Raw genomic sequence first — 22,480 nt, 5'->3', positions numbered from 1 at the left:
CAGTGGAGAAGGTGGAAAGTCTCAAGTTCCTCGGCGTACACATCATGGACAAACTAAAATGGTCCACCCACACAGACAGTGTTGTGAAGAAGGTGCAACAGCACCTCTTCAACCTCAGGAGGCTGAAGAAATTTGCCCTGTCACCTAAAAACCTCACAAACTACTACAGATGGACAATTGAGAGCATCCTGTCAGGCTGTATCACCGCCTGGTACGGCAACAGGACACCTACAGCACCCGATGTCACAGGAAGGCCAAAATTATCATCAAGGACAACAACCGACCGAGCCACTGTCTGTTCATCCCCGCTACCATCCAGAAGGCAAGATAAGAACAGATGCATCAAAGCTGGGACCGAGAGACTGAAAAATAGCTTCTATCTCAAGGTCATCAGACTGTTAAACAGCCATCACTAACACTGAGAGGCTGCTGCCTACATACAGACTTGAAATCATTGGCCACTCTAACAAATGGATCAGTAGTCACTTTATTAATGCCACTTTAATAATGATGTTTAGATTTTTGTGTATTAGGTAGTTGTTGTGGAATTGTTAGATTACTTGCTAGATATTGCTGCATTGTTGGAATTAGAAACACAAGCATTTCGCTACACTCGCAATAATATCTGCTAACCATGTATATGTTACTAATACAATTTGATTTGATAACCTAATATTGGTAACAAGAAAGCAATAATAGCAGGATGATTTTGTTCTGCAAAGCCAACCTGAACTCAGGGGTAGACAAAACATAGTAAACGAAAATCCAGGATGCTTAAACCACTAGGCACAGACATCAGTTCAACATCTAGTTTTGATTTACATTTGGTTGTCTTACTAACATAAATTCAACATGAAATCAACAAAAAAGTGTCACAATTTCATTGGATTTAGGTTAAAAGTTGGGTTAAAAAAAATCCCTTACGTTGATTACTTTTTTATAATCATATCACGTTTCCATGTTGATTCAACATCATGACTTTGAATTCATATGATATGTTACGAATTACAATTAGTATGATATGTTACAAATTCCAAATCGTACAATATGTTTCAAATTTGCAGTACGTATGATATGTTACGAATTCCAATATGTTGTGACTAACATGAACATGTCTAACTTGCACCGTTATGCAATTATTAAGAGACTAGATACAAATAGCTAATCCTGGTGACCAATGTTAAAACATTAATTTATTGAGGCAAACAGATCAGGGATGTCACGGTGGTACCCAAGCATATGCTATGTGTACAGTGTATATAACAACTACCAATAGACCTACTACGTTATAAGCGTACAGTCAATCAAAGAATGACTCTCTAAAGCGAGGAATGCATTTACTCAATTCAACTAATATAATTTATTAGTCAAAAAATAATTAGCACTCAAAAAATTACAGTGTTAATGAAATACATGATACATTACAGAATAGTCAATTATTATCACCAATAGGCTAAACTTAATGTGGTCTTCAGTTCAGAATAATCTCTAAGAGAAAAAATGATGTGTGTGATACACAGGAGCATGCTAAAAAGTTCTCAAAGTATGAACAAATTCACTGTCCTTTTAACCAAATTCAAGCAGAAACTCACGCCCAACCTGAATGAAAATGTCTTTGCTAGTAAAATCAATAGACTGGAACAACACACCCAGATTGTAATCTAATCAACTCAATTTAAATGATAAGAGTGCACCCCTGTGTCGCTCTTCTTTGAACTATACACCATCCAACAAACAAAATAACAGTTTCCCTGTAACAATAAATCCGTAGGACTTACAGTACAATAACACATATCAACATTTGTAGCTCTTTGTGGACTCTTGAAACAATCCAAACATGACAATTTCATTCACACAGTAACATTCATTTAGTCAATTTCACGTTTTCATCTGTTTTCATACCTCCTACGTTGTCCGTAATCCCATGGTTCTGTGGGAACGTTCTTCCCTGGAGAAAGCCACAGATAAGGTATGTTTGACCCCTATATAGCCCACAGATGGTCAGCCATCCCAAAATGTTCATAAAACGTGATTGAGTGGGCCTGGGCCTCGGCGCCTGCAAGTCGCCAGTTGCGAGTTTCACCTCTCATTCTTTTGTTTCTCACAAAATCGCCTTAGATCTTTCACCATTGGCATGCTAATGTTGGGTGCTGTAAACTGAGATGCTAATACATTTCATTTAATTTTATTTTCAAATATACTGTTTTTATGATGCAGCCATCTTTGATATCTTTTATGTATATCTGACTAATTTGCTAAAACCACATCTGAAGTTGCTATTGACTAATCCAATCAGATAAAATAAAATGTTACGCTCATTAAAATGTAAATTAATGTGAATTTCTCTGTGATGTGTTGGTGTACCTTCAGTTCTATGTTTTGCTCTTACAAAGAAGAACGGAAGCATTCCTTTCTAGCTTGCTTACTTAAGGTTATGTGCACGTCTAAAGATGAAGACAATACTACCCGCCAAAAGGACATTTCTGATGTGATGCCGCTAGGTCCATGAACTGCTGGTCAGAAGATCGTCTACAGTGACTACAGTGCTGATCATCCGGTTTTGAACACTTCTGTCTGACGCAGAATCAGATGTGTTCATGGGGAGGATTATGTAAGGCGACCCAGCCCCCAAAGTGACTCTTTACACTGTATGTAAGGATTCCTCTGTGTTGTGTTAGGAATTCAAGATTCTCACCAACCCCCATTGTCACACCTCTGGGTAGCAGAGGCTCTGTTGTCTTTACAGGTCTGTCTTTCTGATATCTGACTGGAGTAAAACTTTACAGTAAATCTATTGGTCAACAACTCAGATTTTGAATCTAAACAACTCAGATGTTAAAAAAGGGTCTTTCTCTTTATTGTTGCTGACCTGCGCTGATGAGATACCTACACTGTTTATTTTTATCTCTGTAAAGACAACCATCCCACCTCAGACCGAACGTCTACACGCTCATGCAACCTGTGCGGGAAAGGGGGTCATTTCTCTAGAACCTCCCCCAGTTCCTACACTAGCAGGACAAGGGCCAACACGACCAACCCCACTAACCCAAATCCCAAACCCACTGTCCCCCACCCCCTTCACCAGACAACAACAACAAAGACCTAGACCCAGACCTTTCCACAGGGAGTGCCCAACCCACCACCCAAGATGTCTCAGAAACGGCCAGCACCCTGTCACCACCCAAGCAATCCCAGAAACAGCCCCCACCCCTACTGGCCCCTCCAATCCCTTCCTTGCTACCTCCACACCCTCCAAACCCCTGGTCAAAGGGGAGCCGATTTAGAAAAAGGCCATACAACCGGAAGACCCCCTCGCCTCACAACACCAGTTCTAAGACGACAACGAACTAATCTGGACAAAAATTACCAAAAGGAAAAGACCAGACAAAAAACAGACCAACAAGAGACCAGACCAGAAGAGCACCACAGAACCCAAACCCTGACGCCAGCTAACACGACCCACCAAATCCCCTACACCAGGCAGTCAGTAGGGAGGCATGTCAAGACCTGTGAACAGCCAAAAACCCCCCAACAACACAAACGACCGCTAGAGGGCCTCATCCAAATATGCAATGACATGATCAGACCTGAACCCCCCAATAAGCCTTTATCATGACCCTGACAACACACTCCGAACAGAAGGACTTTCTTCAGATGGCTGTTCATGGTTGCCTACTAACAAGGGAATCCATCTAGAGATGGCACAAGGTACTGTACATACAGAGAACTGCACCACGGAGGCACTCGCACTGAACACACCCACCAACTGTTTGTGAGTGCTCTGTGGCCAGGTGGATCTGGGCCCTGTTTCCTCCCTCTGTCTTCCAGCCTCCTCCTCCAACACCAGCCCAGGCCGATGGACAATACCCTCCACCACTCCCACCCCCCTGCTCACTCTCCCTCCCTTTCTCCTTCCTCCCTCTACGCTTATCTCTCTCACGGAACCAAAACCCGGCCAGAAGCAGGAACCATTCATCACCACACCAGAAGAGGTGCGGAGGAATGACCAAAGCTCTAGACCTACGCCCGGAGCGAGCAGGTCACAGGGCAATACCATCACTGACCTCCGGGTCTTGTGCTTCAAGGTGCGTCTGCTCACTCCTCAGGTTGTCCTTCCTCCCCTCTGCAGAGCCAACCCCAGTCCCAGTTCCAGCACCACACCCAGTCACAACACCAGAACACTGGAAGAGGCGGGGAGGAGGGGCCAAAAAACAGACATTCACCTGGAGCGAGCAGACCACAGGGGAGTGCCACAATTGACCTCCGGGTCTAGGGCTCCATTGCGTGTCTGCTTGCTCCTCAGGTTGTCCTTCCTCCCCTCTGCAGACTACCAGCACCAATCCAGATACCAGTTTCTAGCACCAGACACAGCACCAGATGAGGTGCAGAGGAGGGACCAAACACCAGACCTTCACCGGAGCAAGCAGGCCACAGGGAAGTACCACCATTGACCTCTGGGTCTAGGGCTCCCTTGTGTGTCTGCTTGCTCCTCAGGTTGTCCTTCCACCCCCCTATACAGATCCCGAGCCAGCACCATCCCCAGTTCCCAGTTCCTGGTTCCTGTTTTTTCCCAAGTCCTCTTTCCCAGCACCAGACCCAGCAACAACCTCTGGTTTCCAGCCCTGGTACCAGCATGATTTCCAACCCGGCCCCAACACCAACCCAGGTATTCCCGGTCCCAGCCCAACACCAGCACCAACCCTGGACACAGCACCAACCAACCACAATTACAGTACCACCTCCATCCAGCAACTGCCAGCCCAGACCCCACTGCTTCCCTAACACAAAGACCCTAACACACTATCAACCACTCCACCAGACCAAACATGACTGACTGATTGACTGACGGACTAACTAATTGATAGACTGATTATGGCTACAGTACCTGTTTTTTTATTGAATGCATTCGTTTTTTTGTGTTTTTCTCTGTTTTTCTTTTGATTCGATTAGTTTAGGTTGGATTGATTACTTATTGTTTGAAACGTTTATTATTTTGAATTTTAACCACATTTATTTGAAATTTTTACTTGAATTTTGGAACAACCAAATAAATGTAAGTGTCTCTCTCTCTCCACTCCAGGGATTCTTGGGGTACAGCCTTTCAGGCTATGACTTCTCTCTCTCTTTCCCTCTCTGATCATGCTTAGAATAATACCTGTTAATGCTTTGCATGTGATTTATGCCTTTTATGCTTTTATTTATTTTATTTATCGTATATGATTTATGCTTTGTATGTGATTTCATTTATTTTACAAAGTAATTACATTGACATTTCTTGATTGCTTATTACTGAAGCTCAACTATAGTCTCATGCATATTTGTATTATCTTTATGGAATCAGATAAACATTTGAATAGGTTTAATTGCATAGTCTTATAATGGGTCAGATGTGAGGTAAATGTAATATATATATCAAATATCACCCCACTACAGTGTTTATACCCCTTGACTTATTCCACATTTTGTTGTGTTACAGCCTGAATTAAAAATTGATTAAATATATGTATTTTCTCACCCATCTACACAACATACCCTATAATGACAAAGTGAAAACAAAATGTTTTCAAAATGCAAATTTCTTGAAAATTAAATACAGATATATCTAATTTCCATAAGTACTCACACCATTGAGTCATTACATGTTAGAGTCACCTTTAGCAGCGATTACAGCTGTGAGTCTTTTTGGGTAAGTTTCTAAGAGCTTTGCACACCTGGATTGCACAATATTTTCACATTATTCTTTATAAATGTATTCAAGATCTGTCAATTTGGATGTTGAACATTGCTAGACTCAGGTTTCAGGTAAGACCCAAGTGCAGACTTTTGAAGTAACAATGTTTATTGCAACAACAGGGGCAGGCAAACGACAGGTCAAGGCTGGCAAGGGTTGATAATCCAGAGTAGTGGGGCTAAGGTACAGGACGGCAGGCAGGCCCAGGGTCAGGTCAAGCAGAGGTCAGTAAAGCAGAGTAGGGGCAAAGGCACAGGATGGCAGGCAGGCTCAGAGTCAGGACAGGCAAGGGTCAAAACCAGGATGACGGGAAAAAGATAGACTGGGGAAAAGCAGGAGCTGAGACAAAACGCTGGTTGACTTGAACAAACAAGACGAACTGGCAACAGACAAACAGAGAACACAGGTATAAGTACCCAGGGGATAAGTGGGGAAGATGGGCGACACCTGGAGCAAGGTGGAGACATGCACAAGGACAGGTGAAACAGATCAGGGCGTGACATAGACAACCATTTTCAGATCTTGCCATAGATTTTCAATCCGATTTAAGTCAAAACTGTAACTAGGCCACTCAGGAACGTTCAATGTCTTCTTTGTAAGCAACTCTAGTCTATATTTGGCCTTGTGTTTTAGGTTATTGTCCTGCTGAATGGTGAATTTGTCTCCCAGTGTCTGTTGGAAAGCAGACTGCACCAGGCTTTCCTCTAGGAGTTTGCCTGTGCTGAGCTCTATTCCATTTATTTTTATGAAAAGAAAACTCCCTAGTCCTTGCCAATGACAAGCATACCCATAACATGATGCAGCCACCACCATGCTAGAAAATATGAAGAGTGGTACTAAGTGATGTGTTTTGTTGGATTTGCCTCAAAAATAACTTTTTGAATTCAGGACATAAAGTTAATTTCTTTGCCACGTTTTTGGAGTTTTACTTAGTGCCTTATTGCAAACAGGAAGCATGTTTTGGAATATTGTTTTTCTGTACAAGCTTCCTTCTTTTCACTCTGTCATTTAGGTTAGTACTGTGGAACAACTACAATGTTGTTGATCTGTCCTCAGTTTTCTCCTATCACAGCCATTAAACTCTGTAACTGTTTTAAAAGTCACCATTGGCCTCATGGTGAAATCCCTGAGCAGTTTCCTTCCATTTTGGCAACTGAGTTAGGAAGGATGCCTGTATCTTTGTAGTGACTGGGTGTATTGACACCATCCAAAGTGTAATTAATACCATGCTTAAAGGGATAATCAATGTCTGCCTTTTTTTACCCATCTACAAATAGCTGCTCTTCTTTGAGAGCCATTGTAAAACCTCCCTTGTCTTTGTGGTTAAATCTGTGTTGAAAATTCACTGCCCAACTGAGGGACCTTACAGATAATAATATGTGTGGGGTACAGAGATAAGGTATATATATGTATTTATTATGGATCCCCTTTAGCTTCTGTCAGGGCAGCAGCTACTCCTCCTGGGATTCGGAAAAATTAAGGCAGTTATACAATCTTAAAAACATTAAAATACATTCATAACAGAACACACTGAGTTCGTGCCCTCAGGACCCTACTCCACTACCACATATCTACAACACAAAATCCATGTGTATGTGTGTGTATAGCGCGTATGTTATCATGTTTGTGTATCCGTGTATTTGCGCCTATGTTTGTGTTGTTTCACAGTCCTCGCTGTTCCATAAGCTGTTTTTATTTGTTTAAAAGAAAAAATTCTGATTCTACTGCTTGCATCAGTTAGCTGATGTGGAATAGAGTTCCATGTAGTCATGGCTCTATGTAGTACTGTGCGCCTCCCATAGTCTGTTCTGGACTGTTAAGAGACCTCTGGTGGCAATGACCAGCTTAGCTACTGTTGTATCAATTTGTTTTGACCATGGCGGTTTACAATCCAGGGTTACTCCAAGCAGTTTAGTCACCTCAACTTGCTCAATTTCCACATTATTTATTACAATATTTAGTTTAGGTTTTGTGTTTAGTGAATGATTTGTCGCAAATACAATGCTCTAGTTTAAAAAATATTTAGGACTAACTTATTCCTTTCCACCCATTCTGAAACTAACTGCAGCTCTTTGTTAAGTGTCACAGTCATTTCAGTTGCTATAGTAGCTGACGTGTATAGTGTTGAGTCATCTGACATACATAGACACGCTGGCTTTACTCAAAACAAGTGTCATGTCATTAGTAAAGAAGTAAAAATAAAAGAATAAAACAGTAAGGGGCCTAGACAGCTTCCCTGGGAGCGAAATTCCCGATTCTACCTGGATTATGTTGGAGAGGCTTCCATTAAAGAACACCCTCTGTGTTCTGTTAGACGGGTAACTCTTTATCCACAATATAGCAGGGGGTGTAAAGCCATAGCACACATTTTTGTCCAGCAGCAGACTATGGTTGATAATGTTTAGAGCCGCACTGAAATCTTAGAAAACAGCCTCCAAAATCTTTTTATCATCAATTTCTATCAGCCAATCATTAGTCATTTGCGCAAGTGATGTGCTTGTTGAATGTCTGTCACGAATATTACCGAAGGTGGCTCCCCTTCTTGTTCGGGTGGCGCTCGGCGGTCGTCGTCGCCAGTCTACTAGCTGCCACCGATCCTTTGTTCTGTGTTCGTTTGGTTTTGTCTAATTGGTTTCACCTGTTCCTTGTTTGGTTGTTAGGGTGGGGTTATTTAAGTTAGTTTAGCCCGCTTCTGTTTGTGCGGGCTTGTTCATCTGTATTTGTGAGAGTGGTTAGTGTTTTGTTGGGTTTTCTCGCTGTCCTAGTATTTCACAATAGGGTACTATTTTGTTTTGTAGTTACACCTGTGTTGGGTACACTATTTTGTTTTTTGGACATTAAAGCGTGTTTTTTCCCGCATCCTTTGCTCTCTGTGCCTGACTCCACACCCATTCACTCATTGAGCGTTACAATGTCCTTCCCTATAAGTGTGCTGAAAGTCTGTTGTCAATTTTTCTACTGTAAAACAGGCTGATTGGTTGGCTATTTGAGCCAGTAAAGGGGGATGTACTATTCTTAGGCAGCAGAATTAGTTCGGCTTCACTCCAGGCCTGAGGGCACTCACTTTCTAATAGGCTTAAATTGAAGATTGCATGGCCAATAGGAGTGGCACTATTGTCCACTATTATCCTCGGTAATTTTCCATCCAAGTTGTCAGAACCCGGTGGCTTATCATTGTTGATAGACAACAATATTTTTTTCACCTTTTCCACACTCACTATACTGAATTCAAATGGACAATTCTTGTGTTTTATAAATTGGTCAGATATACTTGGATGTGTAGTGTAAGCGTTTGTTGCTGGCATGTCATGCACACGTTTGCTAATCTTGCCAATTAAAAAAAATATTAAAGTAGATGGTAATATCAGTTGTTTTTGTGATGAATCTGATTCAATGAATGATGGAGTTGAGTTTGCCTTTTTTCCCTAAATTTAATTGAAGGTGCTCCAAAGCTTTTTACTATCATTCTTTATGTAATTTATCTTTGTTTCATAGTGTAGATTCTTCTTCTTTTTATTCAGTTTGGTCACATTATTTCTCAATTTGCAGTACGTTTGAAAAAATGATTGTCATTCAACAATCATGTTAAGCACTATTGCACCCAGTGAGCCCAGTGAGTCCATGCATCTTATTATGTGACTTGTTAAGCACATTTGTACTCCTGAACTTATTTAGGCTTGCCATAAGGGTTTGAATACTTATTGTCTCAAGACATTTCAGCTTTTCATTTTTTATTAATTTGTAAAAATATTCAAAAAACATAATTCCACTTCAAAATTCTGGGGTATTGTATGTAGGCCAGTGACAAAAAAATCTCAATTTAATCAATTTTAAATTCAGGCTGTAACACAACAACATCTGTAAAATTCAAGGGGTGTAAATACTTTCTGAAGCCACTGTATGTCTAGTCTATGAGATCAGGCTGGCAAAGCACGGCCATTTCTCTAGACTGTTTTCTGTAGGCGGAATGAAAACAACTTGACCCAGTTAAACATCTTTCTATCAAAAGTACTCAATGTACTTTACCTCTTTCTAGGTAAATAAAATAGCCTCAAGTGTTACTGTTGTATCCAAAGAATTGTAAAGATTTAAAAAAAATGGATATACATTACTATATAGTAAGTACCAGTATAAATGTAACTGCTTTCCTAAGAACATCATCACAAAGGATTCAATATACACACTTATTTAGTATGTTTTCCTATCAAGGTTCTGTTGAACTCGTTTGAGCAAACAAACTCCATGCCTAGAGAAGGTAAAGGGAAAGAGAGTGGTAGAGAAAGCGAGAGCGAAAGAGAGGGGGGAGAGAGAGAGGGAGAGAGAGAGGGAGAGAGCAAGATAGAGGAAGATAGCAAGGTAGAGAGAGAGGATAGAAAGCGAGCAAGATCAAGAACGAGTGTAGAGGAGAGAGAGGAAGGGAGGCTCTGATAAAATTTGTCAGCCGAGCTGGTTTACTAGCGACGGTTTATTGATTGTGTACTAATTGATGGCCGTCATAGGTTATAAAACATGCCATGGTGCTGCCTTGGAAGAGAGGCGTCTCTACTGTGCAGGCATGCTGCTGGTGTGATTGATCTCCTATAGTCACATGCTACAACCATTACAAGCCTAACCCGCAACACCTTAACATAAAACAAACAAGTAACAACAAAATACTGCTTTGTTGAGTGAACCAGGCAGGTAAATACAGTATATATAGATTGTTTTTAATGAATTCAAGATTGGTATCCCTTGGTAACACTTTGTCATAAACATTTGCATGACACTGTGCACATTTTCTCTAAACCTTGAAGCTCAAAAACAACATTTTAATTTCCAGACAAACATGAGCTGTGTTCGAATACTAACTGCACTAAACGTACTATTTGTGACGTGACTTGAGTATAGTATGCTTATTGGTCATAGTATGGATATAGTTAGTATTTCAAAAGTTCCTGGATGTCGTTCTAAATTTGCCAAAAAACGAAGTATACATGCAGTGGACAGTTTTTCTGTATTCTTAGGACCCATAATGTAATTCTTCAGAAAATGGATGTGGCTTCACAACATTTTCAGATTTTAAGAAAATGGCGTAAAATATGCAGCCAAAGTCTGACAAGAGTGGATACAAATTAATTTAACTAATTATGACAAATGTTGAACAATGTAATAAAGTAATAACTTTTCAAATAAGTTACGATACACCTTATGTTGGCTGACAATTTGTTAGCTACACTATCCTTATGAATCGCATAGCATTACACCAGTACCGGTATGTTAGCTAACGTTAGTTGGCTACTAATACATCGAACTTGCCAAGCAGTATATTAACTATCTGCTATCTATCTAACTACCAAATGTTTATTGGCTTGATTATTTATTTAGCTAAGTGGTATAGTCGTTTTGCATTTTATTGGACATGGTTCATTCTGGCTATATACTACGATTTCAGAGAACTCTCACGCAAAATATCTCGTTGAATATGGCCGGTGTCAGTAAACATTGGCAAAAAAAAGCATCATTAAATTGTTGCCAGCAACACAGTTACAGTCATACCAGCTCTGATAGGGTGAGTAAAATGGTCAGAGTGAGGTGTTCTCTCATTTGTGTCTGGAAGTAGCTAGCCCACATTAGACAGTTAGCTTGGGTCCTTGACCGTCGTTGAACGCTCGGATCAACCCTACTTATCAGCCAGAGCATCCAGGGTGTGTGCTCTGAACGCTCCGAACGGACAATCTGACAACGCCCAGAGCACACTCTGGCACGCCAGACTGAATTTACAAACACAACAGAAATTGTCAAATGTTTAGCTAGTCATTTGTTATGCTAACAAGCTAGCCAGAGGTTGCATAGCAACAGCATCAACTTCCGATAGACAGACAAAGCTCTAGTACGCTCAGCTGAAATGATACAGTTCGTTTACAGTATACTAATTGTATATAGTATGTAGTATATACTCATTAAGTATGTCGTATGGGTATGGGTATTTGAACACAGCTATGGTTTTGTTTTACAGATAAAAGGATGTCCTGGGGCTGTGAATACTAGTGAAAAAATCATCAGAATTCTTGTCCAGTTCTGATACATATACAAATCTCCAGGCAAGACACTCCACGTGTGATTAATCTTGTATGGAGAAAGTGAACTATGATCACTCGCTGCACCCTATTCTACTGTGTAATCTTGTCTGTGAAGAATAGTTGAAGTAGGCAGCTGCCTGTGTGTGTTTGTGAGAATGTGATTGATATAAATAGATGTGAATGCCTGATGAGGGGAAAAGAATAGGATGGAGAAGAACAGAACGCACTTGACCCTCTCAACTAGGGGTTTTCTTCGCAATAAGGGTAAATAAAAAACATTTGTCTATGGATGTCGAGCCACAAAGGTATTGAGATGAAATGGAATGAGATTGGAAGTGAAATCATTAAATCGATGTTAAGCAGAAGTCCATTCTCTGATATTATGCCTTTCTTTAATGGCTAATAATCCTGGATAATGTTCCGGGATTCTTCCGATGGCATTGAGGAGTACACCACATCAGTCACTGGCTTCATCAATAAGTGCATCGATGACGTCGTCCCCATAGTGACTGTACGTACATACCCCAACCAGAAGCCATGGATTACAGACAACATCTGCACTGAGCTAAAGAGAAGAGCTGCTGCTATCAAGAAGCGGGACAACCCGGAAGCTTATAAGGAATCCTGCTATGCCCCCCGACAAACCATCAAACAGGCAAAGCATCAATACAGGATTAAGATAGAATCGTACTACACTGGCTCCGATGCTCATTGGATCTGGCAGGGCTCGCAAACTCTTACAGTCTACAAAGGGAAGCACAGCCGAGAGCTGCCCAGTGACACGAGCCCACCAGAGGAGCTAAATTGCTTCTATCTCACTTTGAGGAAAGTAACACTGTTCCGTACGACTGTGTGATCAAGCTTTCCGAAGCCGATGTGAGTAAGACCTTTAAACAGGTCAACATTCACAAGGCCGCAGGTCCAGACGTATTACCAGGACATGTACTTTGAGCATGTGCTGACCAACTGGCAAGTGTCCTCACTGACATTTTCAACCTCGCCCTGTCTGAGTCTGTAATAGCAACATGTTTCAAGCAGACCACCATAGTCCCTGTGCCCAAGAACACTAAGGTAACCTGCCTAAATGACTACCGACCCATAGCACTCATGTCTGTAGCCATGAAGTGCTTTGAAAGGCTGGTCATGGCTCACATCAACACCATAATCCCAGAAATCCTAGACCCATTCCAATTTGCATACCGCCCCAACAGATCCACAGATGATGCAATCTCTATTGCACTCCACACTGCCCTTTCCCACCTGGACAAAAGGAACACCTATGTGAGAATGCTATTCATTGACTACAGCTCAGCATTCAACACCATTAGTGCTCAGTCCCCTCCTGTACTCCGTGTTCACTCATGACTGCATGGTCAGGCACGACTCCAAAACCATCATTAAGTTTGCCGATGACACAACAGCGGTAGGCCTGATCACCGACAACAACGAGACAACCTATAGGGAGGAGGTCAGAGACCTGACCGTGTGGTTCAAGGACAACAACTTTTCCCTCAACGTGATCAAGGCAAAGGAGAGGATTGTGGACTACAGGAAAAGGAGGACCAAGCACGCCACCGTTCTCATCGACGGGGCTATTAGTGGAGCAGGTTGAGAGCTTCAAGTTCCTTGGTGTCCACATCACCAACAAACTAACATGGTCCAAGCACACCAAGACAGTGGTGAAGAGGGCACGACAAAACCTATTCCCCCTCAGGAGACTGAAAAGATTTGGCATGGGTCCTCAGATACTCAAAAGGTTCTACAGCTGCATCATAGAGAGCATCCTGACTGGTTGCATCACTACCTGGTATGGCAACTGCTCGGCCTCCGACTGCAAGGCACTACAGAGGGTAGTGAGTACGGCCCAGTACATCACTGGGGCCAAGCTTCCTGCCATCCAGGACCTCTTTACCAGGCGGTGTCAGAGGAATGTCCTAAAAATTGTCAAAGACTCCAGCCACCTTAGTCATAGACTGATCTCTCTGCTACCGTACAGCAAGCAGTACCAGAGCGCCAAGTCTCGGTCCAAGAGCTGAATGTCTAATCAAATGGCTACCCAGACTACCCCCCCCCCCCCCCCCCCTCTTTTACGCTGCTGCTACTTACTGTTAATATCTATGCATACTCACTTAAATAACTCTACCTACATGTACATATTACCTCAATTACCTCGACTAACCGGTGCCCCCGGACATTGACTCTGTACCGGTACCCCCTGTATATAGCCTCGCTATTGTTATTTTACTCCTGCTCTTTAATTATTTGTAACTTTTTTTTTGTGTGTTATTTTTCTAAAAACTACATTGTTGGTTAAGGGCTTGTAAGTAAGCATTTCACTGTAAGGTCTACTACACCAGTTGTTTTCCGCGCATGTGACAAATAAAATGTGATTTGATTTGATTTAATAATTGCTGAGTCACAGGCTGTGCTATAAAGACGGACTATCTCTCTAGAGTTCAAGTGAAACATAGTCTACTCTACATTACAGTATAATGTGTAGGAGTGAGGAGGAATATGACATTGGGAGAATCTCAATTGCATACTCTTCGCCCCCTCTCTCCTCCTTCTCAAAACCCAATGGAGGAAAAGGTCAGAGGGGAGGGCCCTGTGGCTCTCTCATCCAATGGGTTTTAAGAAGGTGAGGAGAAAGGATGCGAGGAGTATGCAATTGAGATCCTCCCACTATGCTGTGTCATCAACTTCAGCTTTTATGTCATAACTGAGTGACTGACAGCCACCTACGTGCAGAGAGAACAGACCGTTCTAGAACACTTCCAGCCCAACAGATAGACATGGTCCCATGACTCCCTGTGTGTGAACATCCCTGGGGTGCCCCTGTCTGTGCAGTGTGACAGTACACTATGTGCAGTGTGACAGCACACTGGCTAATTTGAGTCAATGGTAATCAGGGTCTGCTCAAACGCCTCTAAATCTATTCTGCTATATCCAGGCCCTCTCGTTAGAGAAGATGAGAAAATAGCTAGGAAAACTTTACAAAGTCAGGGGATAGTACGCCACAGTACTAAAGACAATAATTAACCCTTTACACTCATGGGAATTGGCCTATATGGATAGGGCTAAATTGAAATGTTTCTTACAGAAGAAATGTGAAATGCATAACCCTGGTAACAATTGAAAGGAAACAGTTTCAAGATTATCAGAAAATTATTAGACCAAAGGTGAGGACACATCAGTTCACCTGACACAAGACTGAATCCAAACATTACACAAACATTTTCTGTGCATTTTACATTTACTGTACTTTTTGCCACATTTGGTGAAACATAAGACAAATGACAAAAAAAGACAAAAAAATGACAAGGACTAACTGGTGTATCCAAGTCACCACACACCACTCCAAACTGTGCACAGTTCCTAAGTCATTTCAATGCACTTGTATGGCTCAAGGAAAGAGCCTTCAACTATAAGGTCATTTTTTTGCTCTCCTAGCTGTGTTGTTGAGGAACTAGAGCAAGAACACTTAATAGTTGTTTTATTTGGAACACAACCATGCATCCCCACCATCACACAATTACTGTTGTTGTTTACACAATCCAAAAACGGTCCATTGAAAATCCCAATCTGGGTCAGGTGGGCATCATTTGAAAGCCTGTTATATTGCCAACATAAGCTAAATTATAAAATAAGATATTACAGTTAGGCTCTCACAATGAAATTCAGGGAAACAAATCATAGCGCGCATAGAATGAAGTCATGAGTGCATTCAGGTCGCGGGAAATTTTCTTCACAATAGACAAAGATAGGCTCATTCTATTCAGAACAATATGGACCCAAAAGGCTGAAACGTTGGATGTCTACCCGTTCTAAGGACTTAAGCTTGGTGATTGCGTAAGGTCCCCCATGAGTGACAGAACACTGAGACAATCACGGCGCAAAGCTCCTATTTTTTTGCTGGCCCACCCGACCACCACAGAAAGCACTGAGCTAGGCTGAAACACCTGCATTTTGGAGCTCTCTTACTCAAGGAAACAAAAAAGAGACCATGTTTGTATGTGGCTTTATTAACTCAATTATATATATACGTATATATATTTTTTGCTAAGCGATCACAGGGATGCTGGCCCATGTTGACTCCAATACTTTGTGTCTAGTTGGCTAGATGTCCTTTGGGTGGTGGACCATTCTTGATACACACAGGAAACTGTTGAGCGTGAAAAACACAGTAGTTTCGCAGTTCTTGACACAAACCAGTGCGTCTGGTACCTACTAACATGCCCAGTTCAAAGGCACTTATATCTTTTGTCTTGCCCATTCACCCTCTGAATAGCACACATACACAATCCATATCTCAATTGTCTCAAGGCTTAAAAATCCCTCTTTAACCTGTCTCCTCCCCTTCATCTACACTGATTGAATTGGATTTAACAAGTGACATCAATAAGGGATCACAGTTTTCACTTGCATTCACCTGGTCGGTCTATGTCACAGCAGGTGTTCTTAATGTTTTGTACACTCAATGTTTTGTACACACATGAGTTTTATGATATGTAAATGTGAGTGTACATTTGGGCTCACGGTTGTTTGGCTTGCTTGTATGACATCAAAGTGGTATTTATTATAATCCTCACTGTCTCATGTTTCGAAAAGTATCCTCTTAATTTTCAGAATTTGGGCCTTCTGAGTGGTGCAGCGGAAACTACAGGCAACTACAGACCCTGGTTTGTTCCCAAGCTGTGTCACAACCGGCCGTGAACGGGAGTCACATAGTGCAGCGCACATTTGACCCAGCATCGTCCGGGTCAGGGGATTGGCCCAAATTCTCATTGTAAATAAGAATTTGTTCCTAACTGACTTGCCTAATTAAATAAAGGTTAAATAAAATTGAAAAAAATTAAAAATTCCCTCACTCAGACAACCAACAATTTGCAAAAGTTTTGTGAGGGTTGGGGGTGACTTCTTGTCACGCAAGTTGGTCATGTTCAGAATGGCTGTCAATCAAAACCCATACAGCGCTGTGAAGCTCAGAGCCAGAGCTCTGGCGTCATGTATAGCATGTTACTGTACAGGCATATCTGCCATTTTCAACCAGTATACGGGGTACGAGTGTAAAGGGTTACCATGTTTACAAAATGCACTCAATTCACGATGTAAGGATCAATAAAATGCCTCAAAACACACTTATCTTTGCAATAGCATGCATGACTAAAGAAGGGAAAGCATTCCCGAATGAAAATGTATTAAATCCATTATGAGTAATTGGGCTTTTAATAGTGATAATTAAGGCTGCTTGTTTCTCTGGAGTTCTACCACTACTTGCCAGTGCCTGAGTTTCCTTACAGTATAACAGTGAGCCTGCTATTTCTATAGAGCAGGATACTGTAAAAGCACAGTATTGGGTATTGGTATTTTTGGTTCCGTTTTCATAAAACAGGAGGATCAGGAAGATTTCACACATGTGAAATAGCGTAGATGAATAAAAATGCACCCATTGACAGAGATACAAAGCTTATTATGCTAATTAAATCATATGTTTCTCTCTGTTTGGTAATCGGAATTCATGAGTTTTCTGAACAAGGTTTTCCTTCACAGCACCGCTGTAATTCAGACACATACGGATTCTAAACCACAACACTGATACCATGGCTATAAACTCACCGACACATCCAAATGATTTACTAGGAGCTTTTCCACATTTCAAGACAGATGTACGCAAAACAAACAAATGAATCACTCTTCCTCACAGTTTCTATTTTCTGCAATTTATACATCCTATGTCAAGGCTATTAAATTGAGCAGAGTGAATTTGAGAGATACCTTGTGTAGATAATACTCCTCCACATGGGCAATAGCGTAACCTCTCTCTGGACAGATTGAACTAGTAGCAGTACAGAATGGATCTAACAGCCCAGCATCTATGGACTATTTCCAATCTGAATCCCCACAGCTGAATTCTGCATTGACAAACACCTGTTTTAATCAGAAGCGACTTCTCTGAAAGGATTACAAGTTAGTCTGCTTTTCTAAATGGATTTTCCATCAGAATACTATCAGACTGTCAATGTTTATTTAAGTAACTTATGAGCGAGAGCGAGAGAGAGAGCGAGAGAGAGAGTCATTTGAATCCTAAGGATGCAGCTTTAATCAGTTGTGAAACTTGGTGTACTTTGCCACTAGATATAAAAATGCATGCATCAGTATATCTGCATATTTCAGGCGACATTTACAAATAATGGATAATGGATTTGCTTGTCAATTGTAATTTAAATTATTTATGTCACTGTGGTCTATTCATGAACCCCAGCAGGAAGAGACTTTTATGGAAAACAATATTTCCGATAACATCAGCTCTGGCACAAAAATCTTTGTGATCTAATCATTCCCGGTTTGTTTGTCCATGGATAAGGTTGAAAACTCACTGGCCACAACATACAGTGAATCAATTCAGACACAATCTCTTGTTCACTGGTAAAATGCAATAGATGGGAACTTTAAAGTGGATTATTAAGGCTTAACAGGGTTTAGCGCAGCCTATCTTCGATAGGAATCTAGAAGCAGACAGACAGCACATTTATTGTGTTGCCCCAGTGTCCACAGAGCACAATCACAGCAACAGATAAAAGTAACTTGGTTCCTGTGGGAGACCCATGGCACTGAAGAACAAACAGCCTTGTGGACTCCATGAGAAATATTTGGTTATATCCCGATTACCAAATATATGGTCATTTTAGACACAGACTGCAAGTGGTGGATTAAATGTCCCACAACAAACAGCTGTCCCCATACCTAAACCTCAACTCTGTAGGATTCCAGAGACGGTTGGTGGATGATTCTACTTTGAAGGAATATTTGACGAGGGTTACACTGCTCCTATTTCATTTCAGCAATGGCCAATCCAGGTCGCAGTTGTAAATGAGAACTTGTTCTCAACTCGCCTACCTGGTTAAATAAAGGTGAAATAAATAAATAAAAATCTGCTGCGAAGCTTCAGTTTAAAATACTATTTAGAACGAAACATAAACATCGCTACAACAATACCCGATTAAATTATGAAAGTTTCTCAATTTATTTTGTATGCTTGGCTCCGTAATCCCCAAATGAGTATCTATTGTATTATAATTGGTGCCAAAGCACCCATTCCAAACACATAAACACAGTGGAATCTCTGCTTTGAGGACAGCTGCAAAGTAAGATAAGTAGAAAGTGTTACTGCGCTAGCAAAAACATGATTTATTATGTCTCAAAATATTGAGACTGGTGAGCCTACCTGGTGCTTCAGAGTGCTACTTGAAAAGATGAATAGTGTGACTGGCGCTATTCACAGACTCAGCTGAAGCTGAATGAGCAGTAAGGACAAAGAGACACAGAGCACAAGGATGCATGTGTGTGGCATGATGAGCAACCAAAACACACTGGAGTTAGCAGCTCTTCCCATGAACACATTACACAAAAGATGTAGAAGAAACACTAGTTTGCAGTTTCACACATCCTAGTTTTGCTGTTAACTATTGCTGCTGAAGCTGATGTTTCACTTACTCCATCCTTGGAATTGTAGCCTCTAATTAGTCAATGGCAATTAGCAAACGCCAGCCATATAGAGACGACCTGGCAACATTGTTTTGATGGGATTCATTTCAATTAGCATGCCAATAAGGACAGTTATATTCCCTTTCTCTGATTGGCAGTCTACTGTTACCATAAGTCATTAAAATTTTCTGAAGGAACAGAAACAGGAACACATTATTTTACCTTTATTTAACTAGGCAAGTCAGTTAAGAACAAATTCTTATTTTCAATGACGGCCTAGGAACAGTGGGTTAACTGCCTGTTCAGGGGCAGAACAACAGATTTGTACCTTGCCAGCTCGGGGATTTGCAACCTTCCGGTTACTAGACCAACGCTCTAACCACTAGGCTACCCTGCCGCCCCAGGTAGTATGTATGAAGGAGTGGAATAGTAGTTGCTTTTGCTGATCACAATTGGCCCAGCATCGTCAAGGGTTTGGCCGGGGTAGGCCGTCATTGTAAATATGAATTTGTTCTGAACTGACTTGCCTAGCTAAATAAAGGTTAAATAAAAATATAAAGATGCCAGAGGGCAAAAACAAAGTCGTAATCAGGAGAGTGTAAGACCAAAAACAAACAGCAGAGTCAACAGTCCACAAAAAAAGTTACATTAGCGTATCTGGGACACAAATCACTTAGGAAATCTGCCGCAATTTAAAAATAACTATGTTTTCCTTTTATTCTGGCTTCATTCACTAATTTAAGGAAGAAAGATAAATATATTGCTGTGTGTAGAGTAGAGGTCATTTCATCTCTCTGTGAGATATACCCTTCTGTTTGATTAAGCTCTATGCTGCCATGGCAGGTCTGCTTGCTTTTATTACTCCCCAAATGTCACAAGTGGACTGGCATTTAGGTTCATTAACAGGATTATGGCAAGAGGAGAAATAATGGAGCATTCTGCCATGAGAGTCCACCCTCTGACCCCCATGTAGCTTCCCTTACCAAGAACAATGGAATACTGACAATGTTTAAATAAGTTAGCCTTTTCAACACTCCTCCATCACAAGGTACAATTATTCAGGGTAGCAACCAGCAGATGGACTGCCTGGACTGCGCAAAAATGCAATGCTTTCCGTTTGAATTATATTAGGTTTTATTTTCATTCAGAGAGAAAAAAACGAAATCGAAAATACTATAATTTACAAGGCATCTCAGGTTGAAGCAATGGATTTTGACCACTTGATCGATCATCTCTACTTTTCTGTGAGGATTCCTCATGTCCTCAAAGATAATAATATGTTGTAACACTGTCTATTTTTTGAATCACCTGTGGAAAAGATAGGATATAAAACACAATACAGATTGGCCAGTGTAAAGGAGAGAATGTGGAGGGATAATATAGCATTGTACCTTCTGGATGTCTGAGGTGAGTTGGAGCAGTGAGGGAGAGGCAGTGGAGCACAGGGTCTCCGTCCCCCTGACAGGACTGTGGAGGCTGACGTAGGCTACAGCCCTGCTCTGCAGCACCACCCGGTTCTCCTGCAACAACACAACACAACATGCTGATTAAGCTTTGGAATACAATACAATATCATACAATACAATACATAGCTAGGATCTGTGCAAGATCTGAATCCTCATCAAGGAGTTCACATCTCCTAGGAAAATCAAGGCCGGGAATGTGTACAGAATAGTAAATGACAAACTAATTGGTTTGATACACATTATGTCTGACATTGGTACCCCTCTGCATAAGCTGTATATTGAAGCAAACAGGAAATAGCACATCATAGCCTATACATTGGTTGAGATGGTGCTCCGCAGAATTATTATAGAAAATGCCCGTGGCAACGTTTTTATAATAATCTTGCTATATCTAGTACATGACTTTGAATATTAAACTCAATAGTCCTCATTGCACTCTGAGATATAGTAACTGCCAGGAGAATGTTATTAATGCTTGGTTGCAGCTACTGCCTTCCAATCTTTCCCTTAGAATCTCCAACATGGTTTGTTGGAGACGTACGAGAGTCAAGAGCTGTTTTTGTGTTATTTTTTCCCTTTCCATTGCTTGAAGCCTTGAGGGCTGACAGAAAGCCCTGTTTTCTCCTGTGGTGCAGAGCTGAAGTGAACACAGAGTGAGTAAATACAGTAGCTTTGACCTCCTATTAAACCAGATAATGTTGCTTCACCAGGGAAAAACACATACAGCACTCCTTTGGTACAGTAATAAACACACTGATACACGTGTGTATATAGTACATAAATACACTGATACATATCTGTATAGAGTACATAAACACCCTGATACACATGTGTATACAGTAAATATAGCAGGTACAGTATATAAGCGCTATAGAGTAATTCCATGATAAGACTCGGGTTCACAGAAGAGAGACAGGGGATTCATGCAGGTTTACCTCTCCCCACTCAAAGGAGCCGATGTTGCCGAGCGCTGATCCACCCCATGAGCAGAAGACAGTGGTGCGGTCGGGTTCCCAGCCTCTCCGGGCCTGCTTGGTCACCGAGGTGATGATCTGAGTCATCATGGCAGAGCCGCCGCGCCAATCAGCTGCTGTCCCTTTATGCCAGCTGTCATGGCGACTGCCCACCAGCACATATCGATCTGTGCACAGACAGAGGAGAGGGACACACCCAGAGGACAGAACACACACACCCACACACAAACACAAGGGTTGAGACTCTGTCTGACTGTCTGTTTAGTAAAGACTAAAACTTGTGTGCGTGAATAAAAGAGATTGCTCGCGGCCATGTTTTACACAAAGAGGAGTTGTCGTAATGGATTTCTTTATTTGGACTTTATTTGGATTTAGTTTTAGAGGCAGAAAAGGTCTGAAAATCAACTAAAATGTTGCCAGGATATTGTGTAGGAGAAGTAGCAAGATATGCTGTATTCTGTCCTTCTTGGGTAAGAAGAGTGTAGGTGGGAGGCATTTGAAAGTGTACAAGAGTTGTGAAAGACAGATGAGTAAAAAGTAAAAGTGTTGTTGAACAACAACACAAACAGAATAAAACAGGCATCCCACTGGGCACACACTGGTTAAATCAACGTTTTTTAAACGTAATTTGTCTACATATTGTGGCGTGCAATCAATGTGGAAAATAAATTGGATTTGAAAAAAGTAATCAACCAATACTGTTTTTATCTAATTTCAACCAGTGTTGTAAAAATGTAAATAAACATTGGTTTATATGTAAACATT

The 22,480-nt window shown here is 41.3% G+C and overlaps 1 protein-coding gene across 1 annotated transcript in view; it reads right to left on the bottom strand.

Moving 5' to 3' along the window:
• The window catches only part of LOC139410190 (inactive N-acetylated-alpha-linked acidic dipeptidase-like protein 2), a 288,454-nt gene that overhangs the window by 62,135 nt on the left and 203,839 nt on the right, over positions 1-22,480 (bottom strand). Inside the window, exons 8-9 of the mRNA XM_071155649.1 lie at positions 21,677-21,882; positions 20,667-20,795 (exon numbers count right to left, since the gene is read on the bottom strand). Of these exons, the coding sequence (XP_071011750.1) occupies positions 20,667-20,795; positions 21,677-21,882 (335 nt within the window). The remainder of the gene's footprint in view (positions 1-20,666; positions 20,796-21,676; positions 21,883-22,480) is intronic.

This window comes from Oncorhynchus clarkii, chromosome 5 (assembly GCF_045791955.1).
Source record: "Oncorhynchus clarkii lewisi isolate Uvic-CL-2024 chromosome 5, UVic_Ocla_1.0, whole genome shotgun sequence".
Classification (NCBI taxonomy): domain Eukaryota; kingdom Metazoa; phylum Chordata; class Actinopteri; order Salmoniformes; family Salmonidae; genus Oncorhynchus; species Oncorhynchus clarkii.
This window is presented reverse-complemented; position numbering and strand designations above follow the sequence as displayed.